This window comes from Platichthys flesus, chromosome 5, assembly GCF_949316205.1.
Source record: "Platichthys flesus chromosome 5, fPlaFle2.1, whole genome shotgun sequence".
NCBI lineage: Eukaryota > Metazoa > Chordata > Actinopteri > Pleuronectiformes > Pleuronectidae > Platichthys > Platichthys flesus.
Genome location: NC_084949.1, coordinates 26,554,313 through 26,580,975, shown reverse-complemented (window position 1 = coordinate 26,580,975; position 26,663 = coordinate 26,554,313). Strand labels below are relative to the sequence as shown.

The 26,663-nt window shown below is 44.9% G+C and overlaps 1 protein-coding gene across 1 annotated transcript in view; it reads right to left on the bottom strand.

Moving 5' to 3' along the window:
- Nucleotides 1-26,663, bottom strand: part of cacna1ab (calcium channel, voltage-dependent, P/Q type, alpha 1A subunit, b) — a 101,043-nt gene that overhangs the window by 71,655 nt on the left and 2,725 nt on the right. Inside the window, exons 2-3 of the mRNA XM_062388442.1 lie at nt 9,045-9,150; nt 8,477-8,616 (exon numbers count right to left, since the gene is read on the bottom strand). Coding sequence (XP_062244426.1) covers nt 8,477-8,616; nt 9,045-9,150 — 246 coding nt within the window. The remainder of the gene's footprint in view (nt 1-8,476; nt 8,617-9,044; nt 9,151-26,663) is intronic.

Sequence of the window (26,663 nt, the reverse complement as noted above, 5' to 3'; positions counted from 1 at the left end):
TTTTTCAACCCCCCCCCCGAAACCCCTGCATCCCCACACCCAGGCACGCACACACACACACACACACACACACACACACTATCCTTACCTACCCCCTCCCACCTTGTTCTGATAGCAGCTCCTGTGCATGGTGTGCACAGTACAGTACGTTCACATCAGCAAAGGTTGCCTTGCATGCAGACACAAACGCACACTCACCAAATGCATCATTTTACCGCATACAAACACACACACACACACACACATCAGATAAACATGTGTGTATATGTGCCTGCCCTGCACACATACACAGGGCACGATGCAGCGCAGCCCAGGTATTGATGACCTACTTTCTCTGCTGCTGCTGGTGTGTTCAACACTGAAGTTGTTGTGTTAGTGGTACACAAACACCAAATCCCCACATACACACACAAGCACATAGAGTCACATGGGAGTGTTTGGAAATGGCAGTAAAACCTTAAACCAGTGATTTCAGTTTGTTGGTTTTCTGAACAATTGTTTTTCCCACTGACCAAGCGCCCCCTGGTGGTGAGGTAACTGTCTTATGGGATAAACTAAAACAACTAGAATGCTTATAAGTACACACACCTCAACCAAGGCCACTGTTTCCCATTGATAATCTAGACTGTGGTGGCTCCACCATGTTCTAATTTGTGCCGCCAAAGTTCCCTAATATATCCCAAAAAATTCCAGTGAGTGTGCGGTAAAATATGTCGCCTTTTGTCGAGCTACAGCGAGCTACAATGGTCCGTAAAGTTTTTACCATCCACAGTTAGACGATACAATGCAGTTTTCTCTCTCCCAGGAAAATCCAGTCTGTCAGCTTTCAATCTGTGTCCCTGTCATTTGGACTTTAGCAGCTGAGAGTGACCTTCATGCGTGTTCACGTGCGGCCGCTGCCCCCCCCGCAGATAGAATCAACTCGGAGCTGATTCGGCAGTGTGAAAAGTACTTCCTGTATCTGCCCCTCTCTTCTGACAGAAACTGTAATAATAAGCAAAACATTACCTGAGGTCCGTTTCTGTGACGCAGCTTATAAACTGTCACAGATGAAACTTTAGTGTATTTGAAGCCACACGCACACAACTGACCTGTAGAGACCCTGTGTGTTAATTCACGAGTGTGTTGTGTGTAATGTGTTCCTTCACCGTGTGGCTTCTTGGTCCTTTTTTATTTTGCCAAAACCCACAACATGCAAAAAACTGTGACCAGTTCCCGCCAGTGACATGTGCATGAGCTATATATGTGCCATGTGTGTGTGTGTGTGTGTTTGCATGTGTAACAGTATACACGCACGTGGTGTATGTGTGTATTGTGTGGTAATAGTGTGGGAGGGCCATGTGTCATCCCAGTATGAGCTCCTGTCCCCTTAGTGTCTCCCACTGAGCCCTCATCCCCCTCCCTGACTGACACACACACACACACACAGACACACACACACACACACACACACACACACATACACACACCTGACGGACAATGTGACACAGCTGAAGCATTTGAACAATATGTTCAGACATTGTGTAAATATACAGAGAAGGTGACAACATCCGAGAAATTGGTCGACAAAATATAAAAAATATGGACCCAGGACTTTTTGGTTTTGTCCACATGCAATCTGCTAACATGGAGGAGGCAGGGTTTATGACCAATACTCCAACCACCAGGGGGTGCTCCATCTTTATATAAAGTCAATGGTTTCACAGAATTAAGTAAGTTAGTTTAGGGACCTGCTGCCCCACATGTTAGAGATGATGCAAGGGGGGATTTGTGTTGTTTAGTGCAAAGTAGTTGAGTACTTGTCCAATGTGTGTGGGGTACAGAGTGTGTGTGTGTGTGTGTGGGGGGGGGGGGCAGTAAAGCTTTACTGGGATAAATCAAGGTGGGAAAACAAAACGATCTTACTCTCCAAACCCCCTCACACCGACCCTGTCCTCTGCTGCGGACACGGGACATTAAGCAGCACTTTATGACTGTTATGTCACCGCTCACCCCCCCGACCTCCTCCGCCAAGGTATGCCCCAGTCACTTCACCTTAATGGGAGAGTCTATTTGTTGGTTTCAGAGGGGACGTTAGGAAATAAACTGGGGGGGAGGGGGTGGAGGAGAGACGGGGAGGGTGCTGCCGGGGATGTTTCTTCCTCCCTCTCTCGCACTTCATCAAATCCACATGTTGTTTTCTCCTCTCTCCGCTCGAGCGTCTCTCTTCATCCCTCGTTTCACCACTCGTCTTTTCCAGTTCTCTCCGTCTCCTCGCTGCTGAAGCTGTCGTTGGCAGAGGCGGGATGGAAGCACTCTCATTCTGACCGCATTCTCCATCCTCATCTCCCTCTTCCTCCGACGTTCTCTCTCTTCACTTTCTCGCTCACACATTACTGCTGATCTCAGCAGAGTGCTACCACTCAGCTGATGGACTCGCTCCACCTCCTCCACCCCCAACCAAACTCCCTTATTTTCCCTTCATCCATTTTCTCTCCCTCAAGCTTCTGCTGCTGCCTCCCTCTCTTGGTGCGTCTGCCCTCCTCTCATTTGACATCATGCGTGAGCAGGTGGAGGACGGAGGAAGAGGGAGTCTCTTGCCTTCTGCCTCCTGTTCTCTCCATCCGTCCACCCTCCTGTCCTTTAATCACATATATGTTTTATTAACCTTTATTTGCCTGGTGGAGGTTTTCTGAGTCTTTGCCACTGGAGGGTGATGAGGGCTGGTTCTCTGACCGTGAAGCGGAAATAAACACTTTTAAAACTGTGAATATTTTCCCCTCAGTTTTACAGCAAATCTCCATCCACACAACTTTCATTATACAAGAGATCCATGACACAAATGACTACAAACGCACAAACAAGCACACAAGACCACAATGTGGCAATAGAGTGGGGGGACAACGACGACAAGGATCAAGCAGACGCTCCTTCATTTTGTATTTGCACATTGTCACAGCTCATGTTTGTTGTATAGTTTCACCCTGTGACATTCCTCCTCCCTCCTTCCCCCCATCCACTCGTCTGTTTCCTCTCTGCAGTTTCTCTCCATCACTCGTTTCTGTGTCTAATCGTCCTCCAGTTTTTCCGTTGACCAGTCGCCTCCTCGCTCCCCGTGCCAGGCGGCTGATTGGCCCACCTGTCCCTCTGTCTCCTGCCAGCATGACTCTTGTACGGCGTCTGGACTTCTGCATCCCCGTGTGTGTTTTTCCTCTCAGTGTGTTGGTGGGTGTTGGCACTTACACAACATGTCGTGCAGTTTTATGTTGAATGTGTGTATGGAATGGTTTTTATTTTGGTTTCTGTGGAGGCTTTGCAGGTTTTTTTGATCTGCAAATTCATTCGCAAATATTTGAAAACTGATAAGTACCCTCAACTAACTCTAACTACATTAATCAAAAATGTATAAACGAGAGATATGAGGATTACATGCAACGTGCCAGGGGTCACTTGTGACACATCCAAGCAAAAAGTCTCGCCTTTTTCAAAAGAGATGGTGGAGACCAAAACAGAGATATTGAACTGGACATAAATACGACGTGATGGAGCCTTTGCCAATTTAAAGTTTAACTTCACCCCAAGTTTTGACTGGACTGCCTTTCTAATAAAATAAAATCACACAAGGCCGCACATTATAAACACACACACACACACACACACACACACACACACACACACACACACACAGTGTTTATGCCTAACCTGCCAAAGAGGTCAGATTTCACACAACAAAGCAAAAAGCAACTCCACAGAGACTCGAGCAGGACGATGAGTGTCAATCTGTGGGTGCGATGATGACACAAGTTTATCACGCTACTGCTTCCACTTTGTGTGTCTGTAGGTGTGTGTTAGTGTCTGTGACTCTATTTCTGTTCACAAGGGCGTGTGGGTGCACAATTCACCACACACTGAGGCAGGCTTTTGGCAAAATTATAAAAAAGCTAGATTTTGCCTAAAAGGACACAATGACGATTTTATTCCACAATTATTTTTGAAAGGGCCACTGTTATACCCACACACACACACACAAACACACACAAACACACACACTTAGAGACACAAATCATTTTTCTCATTCACAAATTCCACAAGATAAACCAGAGACTCTTCTTTTATCAACATCTGAGGTGTAAGCTTATTTTTAAACTACGAGGAACCTTTGATACAACAATTAAAACGAGAAGTTCCATCCAGGACTCAGAGTATTATTAAACAAAAGGACATTATGATACCTGTGCAACATTTTACTGGGCTGTGTGTGTGTGAGTGTGCGTGTGTGTGTGTGTGTGTGTCCATGCAGCAGCCTGCAGGGCACAGAGTTGGAGGGTATAGCAGAACGTATAGGAGAGTGATGAGCCTGTAAATGACTGCAGAGCAATAATGATAATGGAAGTGATGGCAAAGGGACAAATTCCAACCAGGTACTCTCCCTCCCTCTCTCTCTCCCTCTCTCCCTCCCTTCCTCCGACCTCATTTTTCTCTCCCTGCCAAACTTCATTTCCTCTCGTACTGTCCATACACTTATCTGTGTCACCCCCCCCCCCCACACACACACACATTTGATTTATGTTGTGTTTTGTTTCAACGCAGCTGAACGTGGATATGTGGAGCAGTTTGGATGCTGTGTGTGTGTGTGTTTGCGTGTTTGCCAACATACATGACAGACTGCACACACCTAGTGAGCGTCTGCTGACTGACTCGGTTTCACTTAGAGAGAGAGAAGCCTCCATGTTGGGAGAGGCACGAATATACTGACACAAACGTCCATGATGTCTATTTTAGAATTGTCTGTGAGCGTCCATTAGAGGAGTCGTGTCTGTGCTGCCCTCTCATTGACTGACTGGACCAGACTCTACTGTAAGTGATTAGATTACTGTGTGACGTCACAGCACGGTGCTGGAAATCAATGGACTGTCATCACTGAATACTGAACACACTCCTCACTGTGTGTGTGTGTGTGTGTGTGTGTGTGTCCCCTCCTCTATTCTCCTCCTCTCATTAATACGTGTCCTCATCAAGTATCTCTCTCTCTCTCTCTCTCTCTCCAGTGTGTTCGCCAAGAATGAAGCCGAAACACAAATGCGTGAATGCACAAACACACATACACACACACACACACACACACACACACACACACACACACACACAAAGATGAAAACGCATGCACACACCCTTCTAAATCACGACTCACACAAGCATACAGTCTCCCAGGGGAGGGAGAGAGAGAGGGAGGGAGAGAGAGAGAGAGAGAGAGAGAGAGAGAGAGAGAGAGAGAGAGAGAGAGAGAGAGAGAGAGAGTATAATAAAACCTTAGTGGCGCCTCCTACAGGCTGAAGTGTTTGTTCTTGAACATGATATGAAACAACATAGACTAAAAAAGTTAATTTAGTTCAAGCCAACATAAGGGACAAACTAATTTTCGACACCGTATCACTTGACATATATTTTAGATATTTTACAGCTGAACCATAAACTTTACTATGAATAACTCTGAATACACAACATTTATTTATTCTGTAAAGTAAAAGTACGACAGCACCAGAGCCATTACCACCTATGTTTACTATTTCTCTCTTAAAAACTACATTTGAAAGTTAAATAAACAATAACAGACTTAAGACCTGTTTAAAATGTATTTAAGACCTAGTGTGTGATCATTTATTTAATTTAAGAATTTCTAAGATTTGAAATTCAGAATATGGAATTGTTGACACACACACACACACACACACACACAGGGTGTTCCATATTAAAACCATGAACATGGAGATATGAAATATGTCTATATTTGTCTATATAGGCCAAAGTAATGTATGCGTAATAATTCTCTGTTTATAAATTCCCAATATAAGTGATGAAATACAGTACGTGTGTGTGTGCGTGCGTGTGTGTGTGTGTGTGTGTGTGTGTGTGTGTGTGTGTGTGTGTTTGTGTGCGCACACCAGATAACAGCAGTGTGGTATATAGGCTGCGCTGAGTGATTGATCATCGGGAGCAGGGAAAAGCAGGTTACTGCAGCGCGCGCACACACACAAACACACACACGCTCACACACACAAACGCACACACACACGCACACACACACGCTCACACACACAAACGCACACACACACGCACACACACGCACAATCACACAAACACACACTCAAAGCATGCCCCTCTCAGCATTTGCTCTATCTCATTTCTCCCTCTCTCTCCCCTCCCCCTTTCTTCCGTATCCATCTTTGCCTTCCCTCCTCCTCCTCCTCCTCCTCCTTCTTCTCCCATCCTTCCTCCGAACCTTTCTCTCTCACTCTCCATACATCACTTTCACCTCCTCCTTCCTCACCCCCACCCATCACTCTTCCCTCCTTCCTGTGGTCTTCCTCCTCTCGCTCTGCCTCCACTCTGCTCTCCATCCCTCTCACGCCTTCTCCGACAGCCAAACCCATCTTGTATTCCCTCTGTCTTTCTCTCTCTGTTATCCAGAGCCCAGGGGAGCAGAGAGACATCGTCACGTGTCCTCTTCCTCTTCCTCCTCCTCCTCCTCCTCCTTTTCCCCTCGCTCTACGATCTAGCTGCAGTAGCACAGCCCTACTCTGCTGCTGCTGCTGTGGCGAGGGGAGGCTCCACTGCTCTCACCGGGCTCCCTCAGTCTCTCTGTTTATCCATCTATCCATCTGTGGTTGTTTAATTGCTAATTGGTGAGTGTAAGATGGAGCGACTGAGGAGGAAATAAGATATAATTCATCTTGTGAGAAGTGTTTTTAACTGGTGACCAGCCTTGTCCCTCTCAGGGACCCACACCCGCTTAGCTCGGTTACCAGCTCACGTGCCTTTCCCATGAAACATTGCAGAAAAACTAAAACAGTGGCGCCAAGCACGTGTCCATCATCTACAGCACTTATCAACTGAGGCCTGCAGGAGTTAGCTGGAGCCGAGCCCAGTGGACACGGGCGAGAGGCAGTGGGGAACTCTGGACGCTCACACCTACGGTCTCCAACCAACCCAAACCCAATCCTCACCCCAGTGCATGGCGGTGGGAAGCCAGAATGCCAGTTGACACCATTAACCGGTGCACCACCGTGCCCCCGTCGGGCTGAGCAACTAGAATGTGTCCAAAAATACAGATTGTGACGGTGAGCCCGACTACAGCCAGGACGTCCTTCTACTGGTGAGCATTTCATAAAAGTAAAGCCTTCACTATGACACCCTGTAAATCCTGATGTTTTTTGATTGGCTGTTTGTGTGGACCATCGAACCTGAACATGATCCTCACATGATCACTGTCAGTGACATACATGTGCTGTGATCTGAGCCATCTACCTGCATTAGAATGATCTAGTGTATAGTAACATGGTTCTTGGTGTGGACGGCTCTTTTCTACATTTAATCTTGAATAGAAACTAAACGACACCTCATGACTGAAACAATCATATCATGTTCAAATAAAACGCATTCAAATGAACAGAGTGAGAGAAAAAGGGATTGAGGGAGGGAGGGATGGAGGAGGAGGGAGAGAGAGAAAGAGAGGGATGGAGGAAACTGTCGGCCATGGCCATAACGACAAACCTTCTCCCCCATCTCTTAGAGAAGTGACATTTCACTTTGCCCTGGTTGCTGCTCCCTGCAGTGCTGCTCTGATCCAGTGTGTGTGTGTGTGTGTGTGTGTGTGTGTGTGTGTGTGTGTGTGTGTCCTCATTAAAGGAGGATAGCGACCGAGGGGGAGCTGCTCTGATCACACACACCTTGTCAAACCAGGCCTCTGCTGCTTCTGTGTCTGTGTGTGTCTGTGTGTGTGTGTTTGTGTGTATGTTTGTTCTTATAAAAGCATGATTTCCCCCTTTTTTCTGATTGCAGACACGCACACACACACACACAAATCTCACGCACACAAACACACAGATTTAGAGTAAGCATTAACCGTATCTTAAAATGTCTTTCCACCTTAAATGTTTTTAATTGTGTAAGTAAAACGAAACGATGCATGTGTGTGTGTGTGTGTGTGTGTGTGTGTGTGTGTGTGTGTGTGTGTGCGTGTGTGTGTGTGTGTGCATCTTGTATATGTCCGATTGTATTCAAGTCTTTTCCTCTTGACAAACACTATATCTTGTTACCATCACCTCCACCCCCTCTCTCACTCAGGCTGCCATATTTAGATCTCACACACACACACACACACACAAGGGTCGCCACTTCAAATACTTCTGGGAAAATACACAAACACACACACGCAGACACAGACACACACCTTATCAGCGATTTGTTTGACGGTTTCCTCCACCAGAGTCAAGGATGAAAACAAACAGTCGACACAAGCGTCAACAAAGTCCCGACTGCAGGAGGAGATTCTCCTTCACATTGTGAACGACGCACACGAGGCAAACAACACAATAAACAACAAATATGGACATAGATTAAAAAACCGGGAGGAGGTAAACTGAGCTTCGAGACAGAAACAAATGGAAGGACGACATAGAAGTGATGTGGGGGGGATACAGGGAGGAGTGGTACTCACCCGGTGAGGACGACCACGAAGTCCATGACGTTCCAGCCGTTCCTCAGGTAGGAGCCCTTGTGTAACGCAAAGCCCAGAGCCAGGATCTTTATCCCCGACTCGAAGCAGAAGATGGCTATGAAGTAGGGCTCCGTCTCCTCCTGCGGGACCAGAACAACGTGTCAACCACTCGGAAGAAACTGTCAAAAGACCTCAACTTGTCTGTTCTGAAACTTAACTTGTTGTTCGCTCTTTTTCGTAGATTTGGGCTTCATAACCCAGAACACTTGGAAGTCTCACTTTGGACAATATGACACTAATATGAGGTTTTACACACTTGTTGTTATTTCAGCAAACATGAGAATGTGTGATTGTGTATTTAAATTTATTCTTAATTTGTGTCTGTGTATTTAAGTTTACATTTGTCTGTCTGTCAGCAAAGTTTTGTGTGGTTATTTCTATCTGTACACACGCTGCTTGTTTGTTTGTATTCAATATATTCCTGTGTGTGTGTGTGTGTGTGTGTGTGTGTGTGTGTGTGTGTGTGTGTGTGTGTGTGTGTGTGTGTGTGTGTGTGCGTGTGTGTTACCAGTCGTTCGGACAGAGGCGTCTTGTCTCCATCAGGTAGATGCTGCTCCAGAGCCAGGACGATGCAGTTTGCAATGATGGTGGTGAGGATCATCCATTCAAATGGAGTGGAGCTGGAGTTAAGGCCAACAGCAGCAACAAAGTAGGACAAGGACACACAAACACACACACACACACACTCTGTACATTGCTATCATCGCACATAATGCACAGACCAAGCCACTGCGTGTTTGAGCAGCAAGAATATTTAACTCCTCTTGAACCTCCTGTGCGACTCCTCCTGTGTTCATATCTGGATTGTGCGACCGTCAGTTCACTGGAGGTTCTTCAACATTCAGACGCACAAAAGACAACACAACTCCTGCATCGGCCCAGATCAGAAACACAAGAAGCAATGACTCACGTTTTTTAAATTTAAACTGGTTTTATCACCAGTTGGTCACAGAACACAAGAATAAAATTCCTGCGCACACACACACACACACACACATACACACACACCTACAAACACACACACACACATACACCTACACACACACACACACACAGTCTGACTCACAGAGGTCATGCGGTGGAGCAGCCAGCTTTTCACGGCGCTCAATCCAGTCCACTCTGTTTTTATGTGGAGTGTGTGTGTGTGTGTGTGTGTGTGTGTGTGTGTGTGTGTGTGTCCATGCCTGAGTAAGAGCCGCTGGAGGGGCTAAGATGACTGGATACATCCAGACAGATCAAGCCTGTGCCTAATTGGCCAGTCATTATCCTGTTAGCCTGCTAGTGTGTGTGTGTGTGTGTACGTGTCTATTGTCGTGTTTACCAGACGCAACATTGACATCGACACTGGGCGGTCCTGTATGTGTGTGTGTGTGTGTGTGTGTGTGTGTGTGTGTGTGTGTGTGTTTGTGTGTGTGAGGGGCTAGAGGCCGCTGGCTGATGTGAAAGGATCAGACAGGTCAGTCCGAGGAGACGCACTAACAAGAAGACGCCGAACTCAACAACACACGCTGACTGGCAGAAGCAACACACACACACACCGACTTGCTCACGACACAGTTGTGCAAACAGGACGGAGGACCAGCTGCACCTGAAGACCTCTCCTCTGAGGTCGAACTAGAAACTTTGGCTTCTAACCCAGTTATTGCAAAATTCATAATTCATAATCATAATTCCTTGTGCACCCGGGTCCTGAGAGCAGCCATATAAGGGCAGTTTGTCATATAGATAATGAGTCGGCACAGAAGAGACCATGACACCTCCACCTGTTTCTATATCCTCCAATGACATACTTTTATTATTTATGTTATTCTTATTGCTGGGTCATCTTTCAATCTAATCCACTCTCCTGTTCATTCATTTTTCTTTTCTTTTCAAATCACTGCATGAACCATTTGCTGGAATTAGTTGCAAATCAATTTACAGAAACCTTACGCAGCCCAGTGTGTGTGTATGTGTGTGTGTGTGTGCGTGTGTGTGTGTGTGTGTGTGTGTGTGTGTGTGTGTGTATGTGTGTGTGTACTACATGCTAGCCTGCCACACCATGCATTATTCAGGAGACACACACTCTGCTGGGCTAACAACCTGCCGAAAGTACGAGTTAGCACTCCCTGTGTGTGTGTGTGTGTGTGTGTGTGTGTCTGTGTGTGTGTTTGTGTGTGTGTGTGTGTGTTTGTGTGTGTGTGTGTGGCTGCTGTCTCTTTCTATATCTGTTGGGATCTTTCCCTCTTTTCTCCTCTTCCTCTCCCTTTTCTTTTCTTGCTAGTTTCCATTTCCCTTTGTGTCTGTTTCTTTTTCAGTTTTTCTTCAGCTTCATTGATTTTTCTTTCTCTTCTCTCTACTTCTTTCATTTTCCATGCTTCTTTTTATTCTATCGTCCTCCTCCTCTTTCTCTCCTCATCCCTCCCTTCCTGGCCCCCCTCCGAATTTTCCCCTCTTCTCTTTTCTCCTCACTTTCTCCCACTTCTGTTTTTCTTTGTGAGAAAGAAAGAGAGAAAGAGCGATTGAGTGAATCGGAAACAATTAGAGAGCTGAAATTTTTGGCAGCAGTAATATTGGTGAGCTCTGCAAAAATGTGCGTGTTCCTCTTTCGTTAATTAAAATGGCTTTCTGATGGCCGCAAGCAAGCCCTGCCAAACACACTGACCTCACACACACACACACTCACATACTCTCACACACTCTCTCACACACACACACACACACACACACACAAACGAACACAAACACACTCTCTCTCTCTCTCCTCTTCCTTTCACTCTTATCTCTTCTTCCCACTGCAGGCGGCTACTCAAAGCAAACAATTAATCACAAACATACAAACAAAAGCATGTATGCAAACAGACACACACACACACACACAAACACAGATTCTGCTAACAAGTGCAACAACTGATTACAGAGCGAGAGACAAGTGGTATGTTTGCATATGCTCCATTTTCAGGCAAAATTCCAAAATGGCTGAATATTTATATGATTGAGTTTTTGTGATTTCAACGTCTAGAGCTGAAGCGTCTGCAGTTTGGCTCCAGGGAAGATGTTCACTGCTCTGTTAACCCTACGTTAACTGAGCCTGTAAATAAAACCTAATAAATAGAAGGTGATTACACAGTCGCAAATTACATCTGATTTCTGTTTTATACTTTAAGGTTTCTCAAGGTGTTTGCTTTACTTCCACCGTCACACAAACTATTCACATCTGCATCACAAGTTCATTTGGTCGCCCAACCTCTACAGTCACCTGACCCGGTGCATGTAGGCCCACACGTGTGCACCTGCTGTGAAAGAGAGTTTCCTCCATGATGGAGCATGACAAACTAAGTGTTTAAAAAGAATCCTCCTCTGTCCACACACTCAGAGCCCAAACCTCCACAGAACCACCCACACCTTCTCCAATCTGCCTCCGTCTAAGTCATCCTGTGAAAAATGTCCTTGTGTACCAGTGTGCGTGTCTGTGTGCGCGTGTGTGTGTGTGTTCAGCCGAGTGTGTTTGTGTTTTCAGCTGATGAGGCATTTTGGCGTGGCGCTGAGGCTGTGCTTTAGGGGAGCCGGGCCTGATGAGGGGGAGATTTTAAATCACACCAAATGAAGCTTTATCAAATAAATGAAAGTGTGTAGCACTCGACTCAGCAAGAGTCGGTTCCTTTATGGGAGTGACGCAAGCAGCACTCCCCTCCTCCCCCACACACCCTCCTCCTCCTCCTCCTCCTCCTCCTCCTCCTCCTCCTCCTCCTCCTCCTCCTCCTCCTCCTCCTCCTCCTCCTCCTCCCTGCTGCTGCCTGACAAATAGCAGGAAACAGGTGAGAACACGATCATACATCAGAGCAATGTGGACTCCGCTGGGTCTGAAAGTAAATTCACTCGTTGAGCAGGAAAGCTAAATGAGGATTAGTTTGTTTGAGACCTTCACAGATCATCTGTCATGTGAGTTAACGAGTGACTCCGCCCAGTCCAGTCTCTGTGTGTGTGATGCTCCAGTCTGCTCCGCCCTGCGTCCTACGTCACCTCACGCTGTGTTTTAGTGCAGAGATACATCACAGCAGGGTGTGGCCACATTTAAAACACACCACGCCTGAACCCGGCCAGCGGAGGTCATCACAGAAACACGACTCTTCTCCATGAAGGATCCAAAATGGAGTCACTTTCAAACGTCTTGAGCTTTTTATTAGTTTGAAAGAAGTTAACAAAGAAAAATGACTAATCACGTCTGTTTGGTTTCCTTTGTTTTTCAGAAAAAATAAAATACATGCTGTATGTACATGTATTGATATATATATATATATATAGTTTGCAAACATTTTAAAGACTCTTTCTCTCCCTTTCTTCCTCTTCCTCTCTCCATCCCTCTGTCATTTATCCGTCCATCTGCTCCCTCCGTCTCTCGGCTCCAGCAGACGGCCTCAGCAGGTTGAACACTCGTCTCAAAATCCCTCCACATCTCTCCTCCATCTCTGTTCTCGCTCAGCCATCTTGCCGTCTCTCCATCCTCTCCACCTCTACCTCCGCTTGCCCTATCTCCCTCGCTCCCTCCTTCCCATCTTGCTCCACTCTTCTCCTCCATGAACTGCTATATATAGACATGTGAAAGATAAAAGGGTGCGTGTCTCGCTCGCTCTCTTACCCCAGCTCTTATTCATTTGTGGAAGAAGCTTGTTTTTTTGTACACAATCACACATAAACACACACACACAGACAAACACACACACACAGACACACACACACAGACATTCCAAAACTTTCTCTTTTCTTGCTGTGCTGAGCCACTGGACCAAAACACAAATACAAAAGTGAGTGACACAAATAAGATGTCTAACACACACACACACGCTCACACACACACACACACACACACACACACACACACTGACACACACACACACACCAGCATGCATAAGTACATAAACTAATTATTCACACACATACACACGTGCATAAACACAGTAACACTTGCAGCATCTTCCATGATGCAACTCAAGGAAACTGTCTCATCTCATGGGTGTGACAGCTGTGTACACACACACACACACACAGACACACGCACACACAGACACACACACACACAAAGGTGGGAAGTAATGAAGAACATCTGTGGCCTTATTCAAGTTAAGAAAACTCTCCTGAACAACTGTTTATCCTCACGAATCTTTTCTTCTTGTTTAGTTAAAAGTTTCCAAACAATAGTATAGAAAGAAGAAAAAGATGTAAAGAAGATGAAATGTGAATAAACAGAGAAAAACTAATGAAAAACTAAAAGTGTAAAAATGCAACGTGCATTAAAACGAGAGCATCGTGACATCACAGGTTGAGATCAACACAAAACACATGAAACCGTCTCCACTGCTGCTTTTCACTCCGGCAGGTGACGGTGCTGCAGCAGCTTCTTTTGTGGGTCGGCCATCATGTGGAGTCCTGCTCTATTTAAAAAATCCACTCGTCCTCTGAATTATTCAAACTCAGACTCTGGTAAAAGCTCCAGAGGCAGACGAGGACAAAAAAAGTTTCTTATTTTGAGGCTACTCGTTCATTTCTCTCCAACTGGTCCCAGTGTCAGTCACATTTTCTGGCTTCAGGTTTTTGGAATGAAAACACGAGAACGCTTCCAACAAAATGAAATAAAATATCAAATAAAAATGAAAAGTTGGAGGTTAAAATCCGTGGCAGAGATACTTCAACACCAAACGATAAAACCTTTCAAAATAAAAGCTTGGGGCTGGTTGTGAAACACATTGACTTCAGCACACCTTCAAAATAAGGTAGTGAGGTGCAGAGGTCAATTTAAGGACAGCAGAACCATATTAATACTCAAATGTCTTAAACAATAATATAATAACTGATTTACTGTAATATTCTAACTCTTCATATTTAAAGTACCTTCCTCATGATCTATCTAAACTATTATTATTCTCACCATCTGAATTTCAGCATCAGACCTTGAATCCAACAAAAGCTTTACATTTTCAAAACTCCCTAAATCCTTCATCCTAAATCTTTCATATAAAAAAAAACTACACATCTTCCTCTTTGAACCTCCTCCAGCCAACGACCTCACATCTCTCCTCCATCTTTCCCTCTTCCTGCTTCCCTCCCTCTCTTTCTCACGCCATCCTGAGTCAAGGCCTCGTTCTATTCCATCTTAATCTGGACCACTTGTGCCGGAAGATAGTCCTCTACCGTTCCTTTCCATCTCGCCCTCCGTCTACTTTGTTCGCTTTCCCTCCCTCTCTCTCCCTCCATCTTTAACTCAGCCGGGCCAAAGGCTACAGCGCCAGCATCTCTTCGCCAGGACAGAGGGTGAAATAGAGAAAGGGAAGGAAAAGAAGGAGGGAAGAGGCAAGGTGAAAGAAAGAAAGAAAGAATGAAAGAATGAAAGAATGAAAGAATGAAAGAATGAAAGAATGAAAGAATGAAAGAAAGAAAGTGAGGATGCAGGGCATGAGCAAGGTGGAGTGGAAGAAGTGAAATTTAGCAGGAAAAAAGATGCAGAGAAAGAAGGCAAGAGAAGAATAGAAAATAAATAGAAGGTGAAGATCAAAAAGAGGGAGAAGTAAATGGCGGAATGAGTGGAAGCAGTAAGAAGGTGAGGAAGAGGGAATGAGAGAGAGAACGGAGAGATGGCTGAAGAAGAGAGGCAATACAAATTGGAAGAAAATGAAGGCATGAAACCGGGAGTTGAAAGAATGAAAGAAAAAGATGGAGAAACACATGGAAAAAAATGGAGAGATGGAGCAGCATGGAAGACATTAAATAAAAAGGTGATGAAGCAGGAGAGTATGTAAAAAGAGAGAAGATGATGGATGGAGGGTGAGAGCAGAAAATACATAAAGTAGTGAAAGAGGAGAAAGAATGAAGAGAATGCAGCCGTTGAGGAAGAGATGGAAAGCGATGGAGGATAGAAGGAGGGAAGAAGGAGGTGAAGGGAAGAGGGAGCGAGGGAGGGAGAGAGGGAGGGAGGGAGTCGCATGCGCAAGATGGGAAGAGGAAAGGAGGTGAAGATGAGAAGGAAGAGAGACGGAGGGAGAGAAGAGCGGAGAAAGAGGAGGGTAAAGGGAGGAGGAGATGGAAGGAAAGGTAGACAGAGAGGAGGGAGAATTGCAGCATTTTTTATCATTCTGAGTGAGTGGGCTCCATAAAAGTAGGTTACACACACAAACACACACAGACACACACACACACACACATACACACACACACACACACACACACACACACACACACACACCTTTAAATCCTCAATTTGTCCCTTTAAGTGGATCCTCTGCAAAATGTAAAATAAATTTCTCTTGACCATCCCGACGTTCACTAAAATAAACAGACAGACAGGGGTGTAATTGAAAAACATTGTACTGACACACACACACACACACACACACACACACACACACACACAATCATTACATGCATGTTCAGGCCTGCAGGTCAAAGTCAATGAGGTCCAATGGAATGTCAATGGAGCTGTAGTCAGAGCAATGAGCAACACACCCACACACACACACACACACACAAACACACACACACACACACACACACACACAAACACACGCACACACACACAGGTCTGATGTGTGAAGAGGTGGGCTAACTAACATCCCACAGCGTCCTGCTAGCTCAGCAGCCGTAAAACTGTCAAGAGAACTGATGGCCGACTAGTCTGTCTTCTCTCTCACACACACACACACACAAACACACAAACACACACACACACACACACTCACACACATTCACCTTAGCCACAAATCTAAACATCCCCTCCTCCCATGTCACTTGCACACCCACTCACACACTCATGCACACACACAGACGTGCACGTACACAAGCTCACACCTTGCCCATAAAAAGATGATGCACACAGCCAGAGTGCCTCCGTGCACGTTTACAACAAACGCACAACTGCACGTGGGCATGACAACCTTAAATCAGACACACACAGCCCGGCAGCAGGTCTCAGGGTGCTGCAGACGTTTGCTAGTCAAATACAAAAGAAGAGAAAAAACATGGACGCCAGGAGAAGAAGAAGGTGAACTCTTCCTTAAATAAAAGCAACTCGTCATGTTATGTCAATAGCTGATAACCTGTATATCGCACTGCCTGCATCTGCTATATAGATAATGATTGTTCACGTGCACGCGTCTGTGAGCGCACGCCCGTGCAAGGTGCAAGCTGATTGGCTGATGGATGATGAATGACCAGGAAATGAGGAGTTCAGCAGCGAGGGGAACAAACACATGACATCAGCAGCTTCTGCATTAGTCACCAAATCACAGCGGCACAGCGGAGCACTACCCCGTTATTTAGTACGAGCGGACACACACACACACACACACACACACACACACACACACACACACACACACACACACACTCAAATATCACATATAGGGTGTGTGTGTGTGTGTGTGTTGTGCTCTCGCTGCTGTGGTGACTCATCAACCCAGTGAATCACACAGAGATCTGATTTAGAAACAGACTGCATCCACCTGACTGCTGCTTCCACCGCCACACACAGACACACACACACACACAGCTATATACACACAATCCGACAAGTAAAAATTACACACATGAAAACGGATATTTTATGTTTTCATATTAATTATTAATGACCTTAAAGTTAAAATGTCATTGAACTGTTTTAGCTGAGATCGTGAAGTTTGTTACAAATTGAAATCCTCCGATAACAAATGCTGCAAAACGTTTTTGTAAACTTATTTATATTCTAGGTATAAATAAGCTGCTCTATCTTATTGGTATAAATTATATATAATTAGGTAAATCTAATATTAGATTTAATGACAACTAAATTCATATGACTTCTCCTTTAGTGTTGTGGATTTCATTTAGTTCATGTTGAGTGTAATTTTACCAGTTAACGTCCGGCAGCCCGTGACTCTGCCTCCTTGTCCTCCTTCAACACTGAATCCACATTACACTGCCGATAAGTCTGCGGCCGAAAAGAAACCAAACTTCCACTCGCTCTCCGTCCCAGATAACTTTGACTTTGGCTTCGAGGGATTTCTCGAGCTGGGAGAGAGGAATACCTGTTTGCCTCTCTGGTAGCGTATCGGAGTGAAGGGATGTGTGGCTCAAATAATTAGCCCAATACCAGAGTCCCCTGTCGCCCAATAGTTAATTAAAAGCTCACCCAGTGTGTGTGAGTGTGTGTGAGTGTGTGTGTCCAGAGGATTAAAGACTGTAATTATAATTATGTCCTCTCCTCTGTCTGTTTTCTCTCTTGGTATTTTTTACAACCACACACTTCTCTCTCACCCACATATACACACTGTACACACTGTACACACTGTACACACTGTACACACACACACACACACACACACACACACACATACACAGGACCACCATTGTTAAAATCCATGGTGGGTTTCATACCAGCGTCTTCAGCAAGAAATCACACTGTAAAGAGTGAAGTGAAGAACTAAACAAGAAGAATGTGTAATTCTCTAAAATCTAAATATTGATTTATTGAAACCAGAAACAAACTCTTTACTTTCTAAACTATCAGAAATCTTAAAATAATTGAAATGTTGACCTCATTGCAACTTTTACACCCCCCCCCCCCAATTACTGTAAATAAAGATGGACGAGCCAGTTCATCTTCCCCCCCTGGTGGTTGGTTGAGATATTTAACACTCAATCTACAGACAGGTGTGTTTACTCTTAAGAATATTGGTTCAAGCACAAGGAAGACGTAGAACGCACCATCCCATAATATACCACTGTCCACTGGGAATACGGCACAGTTGTCATGGTCCAACTGAAGCGTGATCAGGATCCAAACTGTCTTCACCGTGAGACGCCGAGGACTCGGAGGACAGAGCAGAGACATGGTCCCAGCTGCAGGAGCACGTGAGTCTTCAAAGGACGACAAGGATTTTATCTATACATTGGATTTTTTAAGGAATTTATAGAATCTCTGTTCTGTAGACATCTTATCTGTCCTCTCCACAGTAATCCCCCGTGAGCGCTGAGCAGCCCTGTGATTGGACGAGCCCTGGGATACCCTAATGACACTGACATCTCATCCTCACTGGTTCAAACACACGACCTGTGACCAGGAGATCTGAGGCCGGTATCGACGCGGGCTAATGGAGCCGTCCTGCTGATGGACTGAGACAAGAGTCAGCGTGAGGACACAAACTGCTGAGACCATCCAGTCCACCAGATACAGTCTCACACACGGAACACAGAGACATGGTTCCAGTTACTTCTCTGGACAAGCTCGGTTTGTTTACTGGTTCGACTGGTGACGAGAACTGTACCCAGAGGACGAGGAGACGCATTGACTTGTTTTGTGTTTGTGGTTGATGAGGTCGGTTGGTTTGACGTCTCCGTCCCCTGAGGACGAGGAGGAGGAGGTCACAGGCCGGGGTCACGAGGAGGCGTGGCTGACAAACAGCTGCCGATAGTGAAAACACTCCCTCCTCCAGTTTCTCCTCCCGTTCTCTTTCTGGTTCCCTCCCACTTCGGACCGGACTGATGGAGATAGATTACCACGATCTAACGTGGAAATAATTGAGGACCATCACAGGAAACCAAAATTTATCTGAACTAAGTTTACTTTCTTTTTTTGATACAGTGTGACCCACTTCATTTATTTATTCAGAAAGTGTTCAGGTCTTGTTTTCATGATATTTGCCATAATTTCTAGCAAAGTATCTCAAAAACCCAAATTACGCCAAAAACATGAATTTATTTATTTCCAACCAGTAAAGAACGATTTCAACAACATCTATCTTCAGGTCTTAATTAAGAGAAACTCCATTAAATCAACCAAGAACAGAAACACAAGGTCACAGAGAAACAACAACACGTCCGACTATTTAACTAAAAGACCAAATCTGCAGGATATTGACAAACCCTTGTATTGATCTGACCCCATCACACACCATCAACTCCACCCTGAGAGCACCAACTAGCCTTTAGCTAATTAAAGTGTCACTTATCTATCCCCCCCCCCCCCCCCCCCCCCGTTACCGCTGCACTCATCCTCCTGCCCGTTGATTGACACTCCGTGCTGACCCCAGGCCCCACCCCTTCGGAGTGACAGGGCCAATCAAGTGACACACTGACGTGGCGGATTGGCTGTCGGGTTGATTGACAGGCTGCTGATTGGGCAGCGGGTCGCAGTCAGCTGGACGGGCTCAGCGCTGACCAATCACCTGCAAGCAACTTTGACTTCCCCCTGTAGATTAGAGCTTAATGAGGAGAAGAGGAAGTCTCCGTTTCACGATGTTTGAGGTGCAGTTTGTGTTCAACTTATTTCTAAACCTTCGCGGCTTGTGTGTTTGTTTTCTCACCTTTGGTCCAAGGACACGTTGACGTGATTTTGGAGACGACTTAAGTGAGATTCTGATTTCTGGGATATTAATTATTTGGGACGATTTCTCTCCTGAGCATCTGAACAAGCTTCATATCTTTGTTCGGAGGAACTTTTCACACTGAAGAGCAACTCTTTAAATAATCCATTTACTAACAAAGCTTAATTGATTCTACCATTACATAAATCATAACTTTACCACCAGCATCGGGTGGATTCACCGACTCGCTGCTCTGGAAATGAAGTACTACATCCTCTTCAAAGTGTCACTGCAACAAAGATCATGGATGGATGGATAAACAGATAGAAAGATAGAAAGATAGGAGGACATAGGTGTTTTATTTTAAAAACACAATCGCACTCCTATTCCACCACTTAGCCACAGCAAGGAATGATGGGTAATGGAATAGAAAAGCCGACAGCAGCTGGGGACCGCACTGCAAAACAAAACCAAGCTTCAAATTAGCTTTTGAAATACACTCGCTCCACAAGCACACACACAAACGCAAAGAACACACACTCACACTTAGACACACATGGACTGTACACACACACACACACACAAACACACACAGATGTCTGCACTTGGCCTGTGTTTCTGGGGGGAGGCGCTCTGGGCTGCAGTGGCGGGGAGGAGGAAACCAGCGCAGATCAAACGCACAACGCGCCTGTCACTTCTCCTTCATTCCTCTCTCCTTCTCCCTTTTCCCCCTCCACTCCTCCACCACTGCTCACTCCTCAGCCTCTCTCTCCTCCCTCTCTCGCTGCTGCGGTCTGCTCTCCACACTGCAGTCGAAAGAACGGAGGAAGAGATGGGGCAGAAGAGGAGGGAGGAGGCGAGAGAGGAGAAGAAGAGATGAAGCGAGAGTTGAGAGTGTCGATATCTCGCTCTTTTATTTTGTTGTAATAGTCTGTTCTTCTTCTCCTCCTGTCCTCACCCAACCCCATCACACCCCTCGCTTCACAAACACACACCTCTCCTCTCCTCATCTATCTGGAACCTCCAATAATGTTCCACTGCAGCTCAATTACAATAATTACGATCATTAAGGTGATCATTTCCCGACACCAGCATTCATTACTTTGGCAAAATAACCATTAGAGGCAGCCCGGCGTGGAAGGATGGGGGAGCAGCCCCTCGATGCAGACATTTTAGATGTAAGGTTGCTGGTTCAAATCCTACCAGACTACATTTTAAAAAGAATAATATTTAATCAAGCCCAAGGTGAGGTAATCAAATTGCTGATGTTGTGCAACCTGCAGCCGAAAACCTGAAGATTATCGGATTATAATTGTGCAACAGATCAATATATATGAATAAATAGTAGAATTTTTGATTGAAGGATCAATAAGCAAAATCATTTATATTCAATCATCTAATAATTTCAGTTGCAGCTGCTTTACATTGCATCTTGCAATCTGACACTGTTCACTGTTTTGCATTTCACTTTTTACTTCAGTTTTTATGTCTTTTATCTTTTATATATATTTTATTTAGATATGTTTATGTCTAAATAAATGTTACTTTGTATAAATATTAGAAAAAGTGAGTAAATAATAAGCAAATAGTGAGTAAATATTTCCTGTTTCTTTTTATTGCTTTTGTTATGTGTGTTGTATTTATTGTGTTTTTTATGTTTCTATGTTCGTTGTATGCACCAACAACCAGAGCAAATTCCTTGTAGGTGTGAAACTACTTGGCAATAAATACTTTCTAATTCTGATTGTCTACACACAAATAACTAGAATCGTTCAGTAGAGCACATATCTCCACTACCGCCCCAGAGTCCCTTTAAATTCAATCAGGCTGCAGCAGATTACACACACTGACAGAGATCAGTCTGCTGATGTTCCAACAGAATGAGAATCTGAGGCTGTGTGTCCACTTCTACTTTTAAAATCTATGAAAACTCTCTCCCGGCAGAAACTCTTCTTCATCTGCTTGGGATAAAATCCACTTTGTTGGACAGAGGTTTCCAGTTCCCTTTAGCGTTGGGTAACTGGTGCCGGACGAGCCGGTTCCTCCAGGACAGAATCAGGCCACGGACTTCGGTGCCTGAGCTCTGAACTGAAAGAGCAACACATCCCCACACGAGTCTAGTTCACATGAAACTCAGCTCTGTCTTCTAGTAGCTACCTCAAACCTGAGCAGTCTGGACCCACACCTGTGGGCATCCTCTGAGCTTCAAGTCTGAAAACAGCTTTAATAAAACACGTGGCCGAACACGGCTTGCATGCTTCATGTTCTTCTGAGAGGTGCATTCGAGAAAGGTGGAACAAATGTTCCTGGCTTAGAGAGAAACCAAAAACTGACCACGTCCTCTTCCAACTACAAACATAGTTTCGAGGATAAATATGAAACGGAGAATGTATTTCCAGAAGATGACTAAGACGTGTGTTGGACGCCCGAGACGCAGACGAGAGAGAACAGGAGATGAGACAGTCTGCAAATATAGAAACTCACCCACATACACACACATGCTGCTAATACATCGATTCTCTGACAAGGCTGCTTCCGTGCAACATCAGGAACGTTCCAAACTAAACCTCCTGAAGGAGAAGATACCATCAGGCTGAGGAAACCGGGGGGGGGGGGGGGGGGAGTTGGTTCAGAGTGTCTCCTCCCTGCTGGTATTTAGATATCAGCCTCCAAGGTTGTGTGGTTGTAAGTGTGTGAGTGTGTGAGTGTGTGTCCTGACCAGAAAAATGCAAATGTGCCCGTGGCTGAATGTATACAGTATTATGCATGTTTGTTTGTGTCTGTGTGTGTGTGTGTCAATGGACGAGTGTGTGTGTTTGTGCGTGTGTTTGTGTGTTGAAGTGTGTGTAATTCGTGTGCAAATCGGTGCCATTCTCCCTATTCTACCTCTCTCGCTCTGTCAATAGAATAAAAATGAAAAAACGACACCACTGGGCTTTTCAGCAAAAGCATCTCAGCACTACTACACACACACACACATGCACTCACACACACACACACACACGTACACACAACACACAGGCTTGCTAAAGGCCAATCAATAATTCACATAGTGCAGATTGAATGTAGATCAGTGACTCAACATGAGGGGAAAACACTATGGCTCTCCACCTCTATCGCTCTCTAATTCTCTTCTTTTCTCCACATTTCCATCTCTCTCTCTCTCTCTCTCTCTCTCTCTCTCTCTCTCTCTCTCTCTCTCTCTCTCTCTCTCTCTCTCTCTCTCAACACCTCTGTGCAGTTGTCTTCATCCCATTCACCCTCATCCTCCTCACCTTTCCTGCCTGTATTCCACAAACTATTCATTCAAGACAAAAATGGAATGAAGTGGTACTGCTCAGTCTCGTCCAGTGTGAGCACAACACACGATGGACCCACCTCGACCTCATCGAACACACAGCTGCATACAACATGCAAAACACACACACACACACACACACACACACACAGATCTGAGGACAGCACAGCAGGGGCCTCACATTTCACCACAGTGAGATCCAGACACACACATTGACTGTGAGGATCACATGTCTGGAGTAAAACAACCTTTACTATGGAGCTCTTCTGTCTGTCAGGATGTTGGAAGTAAGACGGAGATGGCAGTATACTCAGTATATACTTTATACACTGAGTATACTGCGTACATGTATGTTAATATGTGTCGTCTTTAACAAGAAATGCTTGTCTCCCACATCCCTGATGATATCCGTCTTTAAGTACTCTTCATGTATAAGTACAAGGACGATACACTGCATCGAGTCAGAGAGCACAGTTTGTCTTCAACATGAAGTTTTCTTAAAAACGCCTTTTACAAATGATGACTTGTAAAGAATCTGAAGTAAATGTTAAATTTGTGTCTTGGAAGAGAGACAGAGACAGAGAGAACGAGAGAGAGAGGGATAGAGAGAGATAGAGAGAGAGAGGGAGAGGGAGAGAGAGAGAGAGAGAGAGAGGGAGAGAGAGAGAGAGATAGAGAGAGAGAGGGAGAGAGAGAGAGATTGTACACTGAAGCATGAACGTCCCAAATGGCGTTTTCTTTCTGCCATCTACTGGGCTGCACTGACTGTGTGTGTGTTTGTGTGTGTGTGTGTGTGTGTGTGTCTGTGAGTGTGAAGGGATGCATCAGAGCCCCCTGAGGTAAGTGATCCTGCTGAACAGGTGTTACAGTATCACCTCCCCCCAACCACACACCCACACACACACTGTGAGCCTTTGTCAGCCATGACTGATCTGAACGGATCCACCAGCTCCAAAGCAGCAGAAGAAGCACCTAGCGGTGTGTGTGTGTAAGTGTGTGTGTGTGTCCTTCCTGTTCATTCCGATTAGATGAGAAACTCATATATCAAGTTTCACCTCAAACAACACTTTCTGATAAACAACAAACAAATCATCGTATTAGATAAATATTCAAGAGTCCAGCTGCGTTTTCTCGACTCTCATGTTTTTCTTCCTCGTTCCGTCTCGTTTACAGACATGAACGTTCCTCCAGATGATTGACAGCTGATTCTTCTGACCGACCTTCAGCTCCTCACACCACCCCCCCGTCACCACCGTTCAACCACTGAAGACTCACAAGAGAAGTCACAGATGAGTAAAGACAAAATGGTAAACAAAAACAGAAAGATGTGGAGGGAGAGAGAAGATGGAGGACAGGAGATTTAAAGCAGGAAGGCAGGGGGAGAAGTGCAGTGGAGGAGAGATAAGAAGGAGAGAGAGAGAGAGAGAGGGAGGGAGAGATGGAGGAAGGAGAGGAGAGGGAGGTATAATGAAGTCCTCTGGGTCTCTGGTGGAAGAAGCCACAGTTCCTGCCAACCAACACAACCGGGCTCGGTGCAGATGGCAGCTCGCTCACTTTCACTTCAGGAAGTGGACGTTCTTCAGCTCCAAGTATTTATGCAATAAACTCTTGACTGAGTTTCTGTTGGACACTGCTGATTCTGGATCTGTGATGCACTACTACTGCTCATCTTGTACAAGTAACAGTATTTTAAATAACTGCTTAAACTTTAACTAAAATAAGCTCATGTACGTGTTAGCAAATATGTTTTTAAGAAACATAATTACATTCTGATAACTTAATTTCAACAAGATTCAATAGGATATTTTTGCATTTAAGTTACAATGGCAATGTAAAGATATTTATACTGAATATATCAGTATCAGACATATACTATCCCTGTTTATGTTTACTCTTGTATGAAGAACAGAGGATGTCACACCTTGTTAAAATTTGATTGATTGATAGATTGATGTGAAACACGTTTTCTTTTATTTATAGTTTTTCATAAGAGATGTTGTGAGGCATCAAGCTTCATTTCTCTGTCGTCAGGTTTTGAAGATGACATCTCAGGAATCATTGTCTCACAGATTAGCTGATATATCGTAACAGAACCTTTTTGGTATCAGCATCAAATGTTCATATCAGGCTCTTCTCAAAATCCTGAATGAATCCCTTGTTCCAGTCTCAATCTCTGTCAAGTCAAGCAGCCACAACAACCTCCTCAGCGATGAGAACTTTTCTGGATCAGGATAAAAAAGGAAATATTACCTGGTGATCAACAATATGGCCGATAATCAAAATCTTAATTCAGAAATGAAATGAACGTTCACTTCCAGACCCCTGTGGTTGAGCTCTACTTCATTGTTTGCAATAGATGAGAGAGAAAGCGATGAATAACATCTGATAGAGTCAAAGAGAGAGTGTGTGTGTGTGTGTGTGTGTGTGTGTGTTTGTAAAAAGAAACAAGACACTGCTGCTGTGGAAAATACTCTCAGTGCCTCGTCATCGACGGGACAAACTGAGCCCCGCTTGGGCTGCCCCCCCGGCCTCGGGGTCCAACACGAGGGATGTGTTACTGTGACGGGCCGGATCCAGTCGGGCCGTGGACGTGCACGGCATAGAAGAGCTGAGCTGCCCCTCTGGGGAGAGACAAGTTGTATTTTTTGTTGGGTAAATATGAGAAGCCCAATCGTTGCTGAAGTTTAGACAAAGTGAACAGTGATATCGATTTGATCCAGTGATTTAAGATTATTTTTAAATGATGCAATGAGATGTTCTAAATCCTGCATCATGTCACTCCGGCGGTCAGAGAGCTCGACACAGGCAAATAGAAATTTGCCTGTGTCAATTTGACGACACGTGCGCTGCAATGAAATCAACAATGGAAATAAATGTTTCCAGGGGACCTAAAGAAGTGATGAACCCTGAGGTACTTCAATTGGGAAGGTATTGAAGTCGGAACTTTCATCATTTTGTCGTGAAATTGATGACGATGTGTGTTTTCTTTAATCTGCAGTGTGTTGAGTTTTCACGGCCACCTACATGGGGAGTCACCCAAACAACGATCTGAATTAGTTTCTTCACACAGAGTGAGTATCGCAGTTTGTCAGATAGACGACATTGTTAAGATGCAGGTTGTTGTAACGGCAGCAGACAACGTCCCGACAATTACCGCTTTTTCCACTGCCCGGCCACCGGCCGCCCATATATGGTCAGTAGTAATTAGAGAGACGGAGCAGGAGAGTCATTTCCTCTCCCTTCTGGTTGCATGGTGCTTAAGCCTTCATAATGCTGACATCAGCACTCAGCTCTGACTGTAACACACACACACACAGATACACACACACACACACACACACACACACACACACACACAGTCCTGTCCTCATGACTTCAGATTAGATTTACTTTAATGTCCCTGAGACGTACCTCTTACATTCCTTCAACTTGGAATGTAATGATTTATACTGTGAGGTCTTCCCATAAGGAGGATAGGTCCCCTTAATGTGGCTGTGTAACAAGATTCAGGTCCCCACAA